This window comes from Anthonomus grandis, chromosome 2 (genome assembly GCF_022605725.1).
Source record: "Anthonomus grandis grandis chromosome 2, icAntGran1.3, whole genome shotgun sequence".
NCBI lineage: Eukaryota > Metazoa > Arthropoda > Insecta > Coleoptera > Curculionidae > Anthonomus > Anthonomus grandis.
Window position 1 is genome coordinate 7,676,797 of NC_065547.1, and position 14,828 is coordinate 7,691,624.

General features: G+C 33.1%; 1 protein-coding gene across 14 annotated transcripts in view; it reads left to right on the plus strand.

The window, feature by feature from the left end:
• LOC126733567 (arginine-glutamic acid dipeptide repeats protein-like) overlaps nt 1-14,828 on the plus strand; it is a 140,113-nt gene that overhangs the window by 114,366 nt on the left and 10,919 nt on the right. For 8 of the 14 annotated variants that reach the window (XR_007659763.1, XM_050436910.1, XM_050436907.1 and 5 more), the window contains 3 exons: nt 1,708-1,832; nt 1,963-2,121; nt 7,215-7,330. Coding sequence is in view for 12 of the 14 variants with exons in the window: in XM_050436910.1 (XP_050292867.1) it covers nt 1,708-1,832; nt 1,963-2,121; nt 7,215-7,330 (400 nt within the window). In the remaining 2 variants the exon portion in view is untranslated. Of the gene's footprint in view, nt 1-1,707; nt 1,835-1,962; nt 2,122-7,214; nt 7,331-14,828 lie in introns of all 14 variants that reach the window. The other 6 variants (XR_007659764.1, XM_050436919.1, XM_050436913.1 and 3 more) reach the window with 3 other exon arrangements.

Sequence of the window (14,828 nt, forward strand, 5' to 3'; positions counted from 1 at the left end):
AAAAGCTAATAAAACCATGTGTGGTAGACATAACAAAATGTATGCTCGACGAAAAATCTGTAAAGCATCTTTCTACAGTGCCGCTTTCGAACGATACAGTTACGCGCCGAATTGGGGATATCGCAGCAAACATAAAACAAGAACTGGTTTCACGGCTTCAAAATAACAAATTCGTTTTGCAAATGGATGAGTCGGCTGATGTTGCTAGACTGGCCATCTTGCTAGTAATTGTGCGATATCCATATAAACATTCACTCGAAGAAGACTTGCTTATGTATTCATCGCTGCCTACTAACACAACCGGAGAAGAAATTTTTAACACGATTAACATATTTTTTGAAGAAAACCAACTCGATTGGAATGATTGCATTGATATTTGTATATCAATGCAATGATAGGTAGAATAGCAGGAGCAATATCACGAATAAAAATTAAAGTTCGCCAAATTGTAGTTCCAGCACTGCATCCTGCATAGACAATCACTCGCGGTTAAGAAAATGCCACCAAATCTAAAATTGGGTCTTGATGAGTCAGTAAAAATAATTATTTTTGTCAAGTCACGTCTACTACAATCCCGATTGTTCTCAATATTATGTGAAGATTATGGTAGCGATCATAAAACACTATTGCTCCATACTGAAGTGAGATGGTTGTCTCGGGATAAAACTTTGACAAGGCTTTTTGAACTAAGAACAGAGCTAGAAGCTGTTCTTACAGATGTTCCTTTTAATTTAAAAGACCGTTTGTCCGATAAAAGCTGGTTATTTAGCATTTTTAGCAGACATGTTTAGAAAACTTACCGAATTAAACCTGTCACTACAAGGAAAACAGACAACAGTTTTCAATACTAACAACAAAATAACTGCCATTAAAAGAAAATTAGATTTTTGGATTACTTGTTTTGGTAAGAGAGAAATCGAAAGCTTTTCATTGCTAAGCGAGTTCCTTAGTCACCATAGTCTTAGTGATACAGAAATATTTCAAAATGAAATATTTGTTGAATTGGTGCAATGTCTCAATGATCTGCAAAGGACTTTTGAATCTTACTTTCCTGAAGAACAGAATACAAAACTGAAAATAAACTCATGGATTCAAAACCCTTTTTCATTTAAATTGCAGAAGCCTAAAAATATGTCAAATCAGATCTATGAATCATTTCTAGAAATGACATAGGATACAAGCATGGAATCATTGTTCAAAACAATTTTACTAAATGATTTTTGATGCAGGGTTCGTGATGAATATCCACAACTTGCCACAGAAGCTTTGAATATTCTTCTGCCGTTCCTAACAACGTATTTGAGTGAAACCGGATTTTCAGCATATACAGCTACAAAAACAAAATACCTTAATAGACTGGATGCCGAACCAGACATGAGAATTCAACTTTCTTCTTTATCAAGCCTGACATTACCCAGTTGATGAGGAATAAAAAACAATTACATTCCTCGCATTAAATGAACTTAGTGTTATCATTTGCTTACTAACTCACTACTTACTGTATCTATCTTTTTTTGTATGATTGTTAATAAACAATTCACATATAACTGCTTTTGCTTTTAGTTTAGAGTTTAGGATTCCGTTAAAAATTTAGTTTTTTAAAAGGGTTCCGTCACGAAAAAAGTTTGAGTAACACTGATATAGACTATATTCCCATTAAGCTTTTTAACTATCCAAAATCATCAATCAGTGTAATTCATTTTTTAGGTTAGAACGGTTAGGAATTCCACCGCCCGGTGCTCCCGGCGGACCTGGGGGCGGTCCTCCCGGCCACCCCCATCACCCCGCCCACTTGGAAGCGGCGGAGCGGTTAGCCCTCGCCACCGATCCCATGGTAAGATTCTTATATTGTCAAAAAGATCTTTTAGTTTTACGAAAAAAATATTTCTATTAAGTGTCTTTTGGTGGAATTTTATTTTTACGTCTAAACGATCGTATTATCATGTGCGTTTTGTCTCGTGTTGTTGAAGGTACGCCTACAGATGGCGGGAATATCGCCCGAGTATCACGCGCATACGCACGCGCACACCCACGCCCACACGCACCTACATTTGCATCCGCAACAGCAGCAGGCGCAGCAGGAGGCGGCTGCGGCCGCGGCGGCCGGATTTCCTCTTCCAGGTAAGAACGAGTTGTTTTTCTTTCCGATATCGATATACAGTAGTGGAAAAAAGTAGAGCAACATTTGAAAATACTTTATTTTTTCAAGCAGTGAATGTAAACCAGAAGTAAAATTAATTCCAGTAATTTATTATTACACAAGCAATTTAATATTAAGAAAAAAAACGTGTTTCCTTGTCCTTAGTATTTTTGTATTAAAAAATTATTTTTTAGGTGGAAAAAAGTAAAGCAACATTTTTTAATATTCGTTTTATTTCATTTCTAATAAATAAAAAAAACATAAGTTAATATTTTGTAAAGTACCCGTTATTCTTAATTACATCTTCACAACGTTTTGGCATAGATCTTATTAGCTTAGAAATAATCCCTGGATCCATATTCACCCATGCTTCAAACATTTCTTGCTGATTTTTATAAGATTTTCCTCTGATTTTGGAATCTAAAATATCCCACAGATTCTCAATTGGATTGAGATCAGGGGATTGTGAAGGCCATTCCATTACATTAATGTTTTCCTTTCTGAACCAAGCTTTTACGAACCGAGAAGAATGCTTGGGATCGTTGTCCTGTTGAAATAAATGTCTTAAAGGCATAGTATCATCAGCATATGGAATCATTTGGCTCTCTAATATGTCCTTATATTGAAACCGGTCCATTATACCTTCTATTTTATACAGGGGGCCCATACCATAGCCCGAAAAGCATCCCCAAACCATTACTGCTCCACCACCATGTTTCACTGTTGGACAGGTATACTTGGGGTTGAGTCTTTCATTGACTAACATTCACAATTCCATCATTTTTGAACAAACAAAACTTGGATTCATCGCTCCAGATTACCTTTTTCCAATCATGGCAAAATTTAAACGGGAACGTCTTTTTTTTGACAGCAGCGGTTTTTTGGCAGGTCTTCTGGCAAATAATTTGGCCTCTAATAGTCTATTTCTCACCGTCCTCGAAGTCACGTTTACTCCAAGCTCTTCGGATATGCGGTGCTTTATCTTATTGGATCCCAGAAAAGGCTCATTTTTAGCAATTTTGATAATTTGTTTATCGGTATATGGAGTGGTTTTTCTACGTCTCCCTGAGTTTTTCTTAACAGATAAATCGCTATTTATATGACACTGCTAATTTATACGAGACACGATAGATCTATGTAACCTAAATGTCTTTGCAATAGCAATCTGCTTTTGACCACTTTTGTATAAATCAACAATTCTATTTTTAATATCGACAGATAAATGTTTACCGCGAGGCATCTTAAGCAGCCAAATACCGTCAACTTATCAGTTTAAACTAACACTAAGTAAAATATTTTGCATGATTTGAGAAATATTTCAAAAATGTTGCTTTACTTTTTTCCACTCTGAAGTATTCTTTTTTGTGTTTCTTGGTTAAACGAAATAAGAATTAATAGTTTTTATTGGCAAACCATTTATAAGTACCATATGTTTTTATCTATAGAAATTTTATGCTAAAAGTCATCATCTAATATTTTATTTTAGCAACTTATTAAATGTTGCTCTACATTTTTCCACTACTGTAACTAACTATACTAGCTTCTCGTTCCCATCCCATACATTACGAAAATACCGGGTTATAACGGGATACGAGGAAATCTAAGGGAATGAGAGCACTTGGTGTTCTAAAAATGCGAGTACTCGCCTAATAGAACAGCTATGACATCGCTGATGGTCTCGTTGCAATCACAAAGACGAAACTAAAAGAACACCGTTGGAATTTTCGTGATAGTGCCCCTAGAAACCGAGATATCGACCTTCAAAGTTTGGGATTTTTCATTTTCGGGTACTATTCATCTGCGGTAACTGTAACCGCGACGAAAGGGGGAAGAAGGCCATAAATAATGTAAAACACCCTTTTAGGACTTGGTCTCGAGGCATTTTCAGTGGCGCACACTATCAATTAAAAAAATATTGGATATTTTACCTTTTTCTTCTGTAGTATTATTGGACTAAGGAAATTTCGTCTTAACCTATTTAATTTTTTTAGTAAATTTCTTAAATGTTTTTATTTTTATCATAAAACAACAAAATTAAATAAAACATTACAATCTAACTTAAAGGACTTTATCATAATATTTAATAATTGGTCCTTCGAGCCGGATAAGCCTTTTTGGCACCTATTATTTATAAAAAGATTTGAACTCTTTTGTTGAATTGGATTGGTTAAGTGAAAAACAATATATTATCTTCAGTGCAAGTTTTACTGTTTTTCTTTAAATAATACCAAATTATTGCTTACTTTTGCTGAATAATACATAATTACATAATTATGTATATAGTATATGTATATAGTATATAATAAAGTTTAGTGCTTTTGCAAGCTTTACTGGTTCTCTTAGATAATCCAACGATAATAGACGTAATTATACTATTGCTTTCATATTTAAGTAAATTTATACCTAAACGCACGTGTATTATCATAAAGCTGCAAAACCACTCTCACCTTCCTTTTGTGCCTTACTGGGTAAGTCGAGTATATGTACATTTACAATTTATTAATTTGATATACTTTCTATATTTATGATTTAAAGTAATTTACTATTACAATTTTACGTAATCTTTCTATAGATAAAAGGGTTCGGATCAGGGGATGACGGGGTGAGCGGGTTTAGCCTATAAAATTACATCCATCACAAAACATTGGTAAAAATTCGAAGCAACGTAAACGTAATATATAATAAGGAAACGTAAATTTCTGAAACATATCGCTTTTAAAACTGATGGAATTTATCCGGAACAAGGATACGATCAGCACTTGTTACTCAGCAGATTCAATATGCTTTCCCTTCATCAGGAAACCATTTGTGCAGGTTTGCTTTTTCTTTTCAAATTGTGTAATGGTCGTATTAGCTACCCGGAATTGCTAGCAGCTCTACACTTTATTGGGCCTTACATTAATACTAGAAGACAAAACATTTTTTACTTACAAACACATACCACAAATTTAGCAAAGAAAGAGCCTTTATACAGCGCATTTCTTCGTTTAACTTGGTCCATTTGAGTCTGGATGTCGATCTCTTCAATATGTCTTTTCGTCATCCTGTTAGACAATAAATATATTTGAATTGAATATTTGAATAATATGTATGTATAATTATATATACATATTTTAATATATTTTACATATTTTATACTTATTAATTGTTTGCTGGTGGCTGGTGTCTGGTTTTACCTGAACCGAAAATTTGCTAATTTTGCAATTACAGTTAATTCAATAATTCATGATTCGCTTATTAAAATTTTTTGAAACTTTGCACAAGGGTTTGCCAGATTCTAGTCTCTGCAAAAAGTTATCTTAAATTTTTTCTATAAAATGCACAGGGAAGCCAATAATTGATCCCCTTAAAATTTACATGGGTTTTCCTATGTTCCGCTCGGCGACGCACCACCCGGTATAGTAATCTTACTTAAATTTACTAATAAACAAAAAAATCGTCATTGTTTCTTAGTCAGAATCAGGATCAATGTTTTCTTCTTCCGAATCGTCTGTCATCACTTTCATCATCATCCACTTTTATAATTTTTTAGTGGTTTCCTTCATTATATATTATTAAATAACATGTCTGGCGTTATTTTTCCAATGATTGGAACGTGTATTGTAGAGTTAAGGCATCAACGTAGTCACATACTTTTATGTATAAAAGCACTACGAGAAAGGCCAATGGAAGACGAAGTTTAAGACAAAAATGTTTAAGCTATTCGAACGAGGACATTCCGCTGGTTCTGCTTACTATAGCAGTTTGCTTATTATAGCAGTTTGGCCTCTGATAGAAGTAGTTTTCCAATAAAAATTAATGTTTAAACCTTATGATGAAAACATTTTAGAACCAACTTTGGTGAAAAGTGTGGACAAAATAAGTTAAAACAGCTCGAAAAAAGTTTACAGGAAGCCTACCAAAATGATGGAGTTCTGTATGGAATAACGACAATGCAAAATTATTATGATGTTGCGTTATGCACTCCTTTCATGCAAAGGGCTTAAAAGCTATCTACAGTAAACGAAATAATGTTACTCGACTCTTCTGGAAACTGTGGCAGCCTTCCATCATAAAACCTAGTCCAGAATCATATCACGTAAACCTAGTTTAAACCACTCGATACCCTTATATAATAAATCTAATAATGTTAAATCACCAGTATTATGATTTCTTATATATCGTTTTACTTCGGCCCACACTAATTCTATAGGGTTTAATTCGCACATGTAGGATGGTGTTCTTAGTGGAATATGTCCATGTTCTTTCAATAAGTTGTCTATTTTATAATTTTTATTGGTCGTATTAGGCTTATGTGTACATAATAAATCGTAAAGCTTAAATTTTCTTGAGCTGATTTAAGAGTTGTCTTTAAGCCAATTGACCAAAGAAGGAGAAAGTATATTCAAAGTCAAAGTCTCACAAATCAAGTGTCTATTAAAAGGTTACGCGTTTCGCCGCATTAGGGCATCATCAGACCTATCTAAATACAAAAACTACACTAAAATAAATAAATAAAAATATAAAATATAATATGTCTACAACATCGTGTACAGTTGCTGTAAATGATAGATAGTTCAAACACCTTGTCTTCATTTAAATAGTCAAACTTACTTTAATAAATTTTATAGTATCAACTAATTTTGAATGCATAAGAATTATCGAACCTTCATGTGACATATTTCTGCGACAGTACTTGTCCATTACTAAATAAGGTTCGGATGACTTTAACCAGTGCTCACATAGTAACATAAAACCTGGATATTCTAGGCTCTCTAAAAATATAAGAAATTCGATCATCGATTTTGTTTTTTACAGATTGAACATTTAAAAGTACTAAGGAGTATTTATTAAATTGATTCTTTTCTCTAAAAAAGGATGTTTGCAATTATTTAAGTTTACTAAAGAAGCTTTTTTTATAACTTGACGGTAATTCGGTGTTTGAGTTGTCAGATACATTAATTAGTGAACATCCTAAATTTGATTTATTCTCATCGGAAGAACTTAAAGTTACAATATTAGTAGAAATTGGTCTAGTTACATTTGCATATAACATAAACAACCGACCCAATTACAGAAAAGTACTTTTCTTAAGCTTCAGGTACTCCAGGCTACCCCAGACCCGGCATGATACCCGGTAGGGACGGCCCATTAGGTCTGCACCATCCGGATTTATTGGGACGTCCTTACGCCGACTCGCTGGCACATCAGGTAACTATTTAAACCTTAACTTGAATCAGTTGAAAATTGTACAGACCACAGTCAGGAACCAAAGAACATATTGTATTAAGTATTGATTATAACTTTCTTAAAGGACTCGTGGGAATACTGGAAAGGAGTATAAAACTAGGTTTCAACAACGTTAAAATGTTTTCATTGTTAGTATATTAAATTGGAAAGTCTGAAAAGTTCATTTTTTTAACGGTCCAGGAACAAAATAATACGATTTTTCCTGTTTTCACCAATAACTTTTTTATGTTGATTAAATACCGATTTTTTCTCTAAAAATACAACAATAGTAATTGAACCCAGATATCAGTAAAAAATTTCATGTAATTTCTGTTATTATTCAGTTAAGAAGTCTAATTCATGACGGTTTTCCTGCCGTTTTCAATAATTCTCCATATCTTCCAGACATTATTTCATTCATAGAAAAACCATATGACTGTGTAAAATGGAAGAATTTGTGGCTTATCTTGGAAAACATGTACCAACCATATGAATATTTTGCTTTTCTAGAACAGTTGTGAGAAAGTGAAGTCAACAACACGCTATAAAGTGCGGTTATGTAAGACAGGGCTGTATTGTGTCACCGATACCAATTATCATATGGATTAGCCATAAGAGCAAAAAGAATTACTAACCTCAGATATGCAGATGACAGCCGAATACCAGCTCGTTCGGAAGAAGAACTCAGTAAAATCATGAGGAACATGGTCTTAAGTTAAACAAAAAGGAGACGAGAATTGTAATAATAGATCGCAACCCTGCCAATGTTAGAGACATCCATGGTTTTGAAGTAATTGAGAAATTTAACTATTTAGGTTTACTTATCACAAACAAATGCAGTCTGGCCATGGCACGTCACTAAACAATAAAACCAACTCGAATATAGAAAGACTGCAATATCTCAACACAACAAATTGAAATTATTAAATTCCTTGATCTTTCCTATTGCCACATATGCCTCTAAGACTTGGACTTTAAAAATGACTAAATAATAGATACTTGAAATGTGGGCGTACAGAAAAATCTGTGGACATCATAATATGCAGAACATCGTACTAACGTGTCAGTTCTGGAGAAACTGAAGTTCACCGCAAGGCTATGAACCAGGATAATCCAATCATACTTACGGTATTTTGGATGCATTTCAAGAAGAATGAATAGGTAGGAACAATTTATTTTGGAGGGGAAAATCAATGGTGAAGGACCAAGGAATGGTCTGCAGAAAACTTCTCTTGCAGCCCAAGATAGAGAAAGATAAAGATCTACGGTCTGAGCAATTGATACTTGATGTCAGCATACTCTTTCGAGAGTAAAATGTTAAGAGAGAGTTTTTCCAGACATTTTATGTCATTTTCTAGATTTCTCCCCGTTTAGTAATGTTAATTTATTACACTTACAATTTTTATATAATGATAAGGATACGTAGGGAAAGGAGAGACTTTTGTGACTGAAACATTAAATTTTGCAGATGATACGCATATCCTTGGACGTAAAACAAACTTAGTTGTTGACTAGGCTGTCACGTTGATGATTTTCTTCTAAGATGGCACCTGTTTTCACCTGTCAGCAAATTTGCAGCTGATACAAACGTCCTGAGACGAAAAATAAATTAAATTTACCATTGTTAATAGGGTTGTCATGTTGATGATTTTATTTGACACTAGTGGTGATTAAATCCAATGGTATCCTTCCACCATTCGATTGTTTGTTATCCTTACGTCAATATATTTAATGACGTGATGTCAATATATAAATAATGAATGAATATCAAGATATAAAGGGTCAAATATTTGCAGATCGAATATAGCCAAATTCAGGATGGCGACCATCCACCATTTTGAAATTGTGAACTGTCATTCTTACGTCGTTTGATTGCTTACCTAAATTCTATATAATGATAAGTTTATATAGGGAAGGCAGAGACTTCTACAGCAGAAAGTTCGCAGATGACACTATGTCGTTGGACGTAAAACAAGCATAGATGTTTTTTTCTAAGTTGGTGCTCTCTTGCCTTTTTGAAAGTTAAAAGAAAGAAAGAAAATGTTCTATATTACGCAAGAATAATCTTGTGTACAAGCATCCTACAAGCTAAAAAAACAAAACAAAAATACAATTTCAAAAATTGACAAAACAATGAACAAAATTAAACACAAGAAACAAAACTTTTTGAACATACGTGAATTAAAGATAACCAAATAAAACAATCGGTTACTAAATAAAGGTAAACTTGTTAACAAAACCAGATAAGAAAAAAGGAAAAAAAAACTTTCCAACGTGTCCAAGGTTAAAACCTATCATTAAAAAAGTCATCCAGGTTATAATATGCCTTAGCCAATAAAAGCGTCTTTAATTCTCTTTTAAATTTCTTAACATTCGATATATGTCTAACACATAGAGGAACATGATTGTACATTTTTTTACTTATGTAAATTAATGAGTTTTTGGTAAGGGAAGACGTAGAAGACGTACTGTTTCTAAGATAAAGAGTGAAAAAAGAGTTAGGATTTTTTCAGAAATGAAGAGGGGTTTGCAAGAATCTCTTAAATTAGCAGAACACAGGTATCTAACTGCTTTTTTTTGAATAACAAAGACAATGTTAAGTAGCCCCTTATTGGTTAAACCCCAAAAAGGCAAGCCATACCAAATATGAGATTCAATAAGTGAAAAGTACACTGAACGTGCAACCACCCCTCCGAGCTCTTGTTTTGCCATTCTTACTGCAAAATATCCAGAAGATAATTTCCCAGCTAAATGTAAAATATGTTCTTCAAACCGAAGGCGACCATCAATTCCTAGGAACTTGCAGCACTCTTTATTCTGCAAGAGGGAATTTTCGTCAAACATCAGACCCTGAATATCGCACTTAAACCTCATAATAGACGTCTTTCTCACATTAAACACGAGCCTGTTGGAAGCACACCATCCTGATAAAATCTGAAGGTCTTCAAGGATACAAGTCTTGATATAATCAGAATTTTTATGGCTCCATAGTATGGTGGTATCATCAGCAAACTTAACCACCTTGCCCTGCAGTTTCAATGAACTCAAGTCATCCACATACAGTAAAAATAACAGTGGTCCCAACACTGAACCCTGGGAAACGCCGCATTTTAGGGATCTAGAAGCAGACAAACGCCCAGACACTGTAACCTTCTGAGTACGATTTGATAGATAGGACTCAAGCCATCGCAACGCTACGCCCCTTAAACCATATTTATCGAGCTTAGATAACAGTATTTCATGATCCACACAGTCAAATGCTTTGGATAGATCACAAAACACTGCCGCTGTAAAAAGGACAAAATTCTGCTTTTTGCAAGTTTTTCAACTATCTTAGAGAGGGTAGACAAAATAATAATAATAATAATAATAATAATAATAAGACGTTTATTAGCCACCAATACAAAAAAAAAGCATAATTACAGAAGGTAATATGATTATATACATGGAACTGAATATTAGAATATTAAACAAAGAGAGCATATTAAAAACAATAGGTTATATAAAGAATTTAGTTAACACAAGTAAGGCAACTAATAAGCCATGCATTCAGACTTCCAGAAAAGAAGGAAACAACTTCCTGGATTCTGTTAAGGCTTATAATAGAAGAAATTACAAGGCTGATCCAAATCTCCACCCTTATGAAGAGGGATAACTACTGCCTCTTTTAAAAATGAAGGAAAAATGCCAATATGTAAAGAATTGTTTATGGCAGAAACTAAAGCATTTAAGGCTGAATCAGGCAAAAAGAGTAACAACCTCGAAGATATCCCATCAGTTCCAGATGATTTATGGTTTTTTAGTCGTTTGATTTCATTTTTTACTTCGGTAAGATCGACAGGATGAAAGAAAAATTAATGCTCAACCGACACTTGTTGAAGATAGTGTAAGGGATCAATGTTACTACGAATGCCCTTGAGCAAGATATTAGGTATATCACAATAATAGTCGTTTAAAACATCAGGTCTTAACTCTGGTTCAGATACTTTTCTATGGCAACGTCTAAAAGCATTAATAATCGACCAACACTCTCTTTGCCTCTTTGATGACATATTTAAGCGATCCCTATAATAATTAGATTTTGCTGCTTTAATTGTCTTTCTGTACAGACTCCGGTATTTCTGATGATATACAAGGATATTTTCATGTGTGGTATATTTGCACAATTTATTCAAAAAACGGAGGTTTTTAGCTGAAATTCTAAGGCCTCTTGTAACCCATGGTTTTCGTTTCTTAGTTTTAAGCCTCATTTTAGGAAAGCACTGATTGATCTTATCACACAGAACTTAAAAAAATAAAGTAAGTGGGTCAGAAGCCGTTTCAAGTGCATTCCAATTTACCGAAGCTGTAGCAGCAGAAAAAGCATTGAAATTTCTCCTGCTGAAAATTCTTCCCATATAATGAGATGAAGATAATACAGTATTATATGGCATTTTAGCAAGAATAGCTTCATGGTCGGAAATACCAGATGGGAGTACTGTGCATAAAACGTCATCAAAATTTGTACAGAAATAGTCAATTGTAGGTGCAAATGAAGAAGTTATTCGTGTGGGAGATTGTTAATATTAGGCAGTTGAAAATTTGCAGATGATACAAACGTCATGGGACCAAAATAAATTAAGTTCGTGTTTAAGAGGGTTCATATATTGACGCTTTTTTTGTCATTTTGTCATTTTAAACGTCAATTATTTTACGGATGACACAAACATATTTGGTAATATTGTCATTTTTATCGACAAATCCTTGCAGATGACTAATAATGAGAGAAAAACTAAATATTTGCAGATGACAATAGCGTTTTGAGTTCAAGATGATTAATATAAAACAAATAAAAATTTGCAGATGATACAAAGGTCCTAGAATGAAAAACAAATCAAGATCGGCATTATTGACACGGTGGCCATATTGACGTTTTTTTTTTTAACTGTTATTTTTAATTAAATATTTTGTAGATAAGAATTATTGTTGGAATTGTCATTTTCCAACGAAAAATATTTGAAGATGACTGATCATGATAAAAAATACTAAGGTTTGGCAGATGACACAAGAATTTTAAATTTGATATAAGAAAAATTAAAATTAAAAGTCCTGTGATGAAAAACTTTGTTTTTAAAATCCTACTTATCCAACAGAAGGCAAATGGTGGTCTTGGAAGATCAGACTTTTTCAAATATCAAATATATAACATCTGGAGTACCTCAGGGATCTGTTTTGGGACCTCTCTTATTTCTGATGTATGTTTCTGATTTGTTTAAAGTTGTAAAATACTGCCAGATCCAGGAGTTCGCGAATGATATGCAAATTTATCATTCTTTTAAAGCTGAATCTGTATTGGAGGCATCAAATAAAATAAACGACGATCTTTCTAGAATTTCCTTCTTTTCCTCTCAAAATAATTTAAAACTCAATCCTTCAAAGTGTTGTGTTATGTGCTTTACTTCTAAGAACAAAAAAAGATTTGAATTGGACGGTTTAAAGCTTTTTGTGGGAGGTAATCAGCTAAGTATGGTTAAATGTGCAAAAAATCTTGGATTACTTTTGGATGATGAATTGCGCTTTAAGTTACACGTTTCTAATGTTATTAAAAAGTCATACTATTCTTTAAAGCCATTGTATGCAAACAGAAATATAATTAATTTTGAGGCAAGGAAAAACCTGTGTGAGTCTTTAGTATTACCTATTATGAATTACTGCAATATTGTTTATTTTCCATGTTTAGACAAAATCACTGCGTACCGTTTGCAAAAGCTGCAAAATCAATGTTGCAGATTTATTTATGGACTGAGAAAGTATGAAAGTATGAGTCTCTGCAAGGCTATGTGAACTTGGTTGGCTGCGCGTGGAAAATCTGTTCTCTTTGCAATTGGCGGTTTTTGTGCATAGACTGCTAGCGTCGTCTACTCCTTCCTACCTCCGCAAAAAACTTATTTTTCGGAAAAAAATACATGAAGCAAATCTGAGATTTATAAATAAGTTGTCAATTCCTAGATATCGAACAGCCTTCTTTCGTCGTAGTTTTCTGTATAATGCTGTGGCAATTTACAATGACCTTGTTCCGAATCCTATAAAAGAAATGTCAGTAGCGGGTTTCAAGAAAAAACTAAAGCTGCATTTTTGAACAGTAGGTATTTCTTATTTTATAATTTTTTGATTTTTATGGACCAATGGGTGTATATCTGTTTATTTTTATATTAATATTAGTGTTACCATTACAAATGTTAATTTTTTTCTTTCTGTTGTGCTATCTAAAATAATTTTACTTAAATTTTTTTAAATAGGTTAAGTAGATTAGCCTTTGGCTAGACTTCGCCTATGTACACTATTGAAAAGTACAAATAAAGCCATTATTTATTTATTTATTTAAAAACAAATCAAAATCGACATTGTTAACGCTTTCTTTGAAACTGTCATTTTTAATCAAATATTTTGCAGGTAAAACACACATTATTACTAAAATTGTGATTTTTCAACGACAAAAGAAAACAAATTAACGACTAAAAGATGACACAAGCATTTTCAGTTCAATATAAAAAAAATAAAAAAAATGCAGATACAAACATCGGGCAAAAAAAACAAATCGAGATCAGCATTGTTGATGCTTTTTTTGAAACTATAATTTTCAACGTCAAATATTTTGTAGATGATATAAACATTAAAGCTGGAACTCTCATTAGTCAAAGATAAAGAAATTGCAGATAATACAAACGTCTTGTGACGAAAAACAAATCGACATCGGCCTTCTTGACGATGATAATCACCCTTTATGTTGACGCTTTTTTTTGAAACTGTCAGTTTTAATGTTGCAAAATATGCAGGTGACACACACACATTGTTGCTAAAATTGTGATTTTTCAACGACAAATATTTGTAGATGACTTATAGTGATAAAACAATTAAAAAATTGCAGACGACACAGGCATTTGAAATTCAGGATGAATACCAAAAAAAAAATTAATTGCAGTTGATACAAACGTCCTGAGACGAAAAAGAAATTAAATTTAGTATTGTTAATAGGGTTGCCATGTTGATGATTTTATTTTGACACTAATGGTGACCATCCACCATTGGATTTGTTATCCTTACGTCAATATATAAATAATGAATGAATATCAATATATAAAGGATCAAATTTCAAATATTGCCGATATTAGATGGCGACGATCCACCATTTTGAAATTGTGAACTGTTATTTTTACGTCGTTTGATTGCTTACCTAAATTCTATATAATGATAAGCGTATATAGGGAAAAAAGAGACTTTTACAGCAGAAAATTTGTAGATGACGCCATATCCTTGGACGTAAAACAAATTTAGATATTTCTTTTTTTCTAAGTTTGTGCTGCTTTGTCATTTTGGAAGTTCAGATTGTTATATTGTTAAAATATTGAAAAAATTGGAAATTTGCAGATAATAAAAACGTCATGGGACGAAAATAAATTAAGTTCGGCATGGTTAACAGGGTTGACATGTTGGCGCTTTT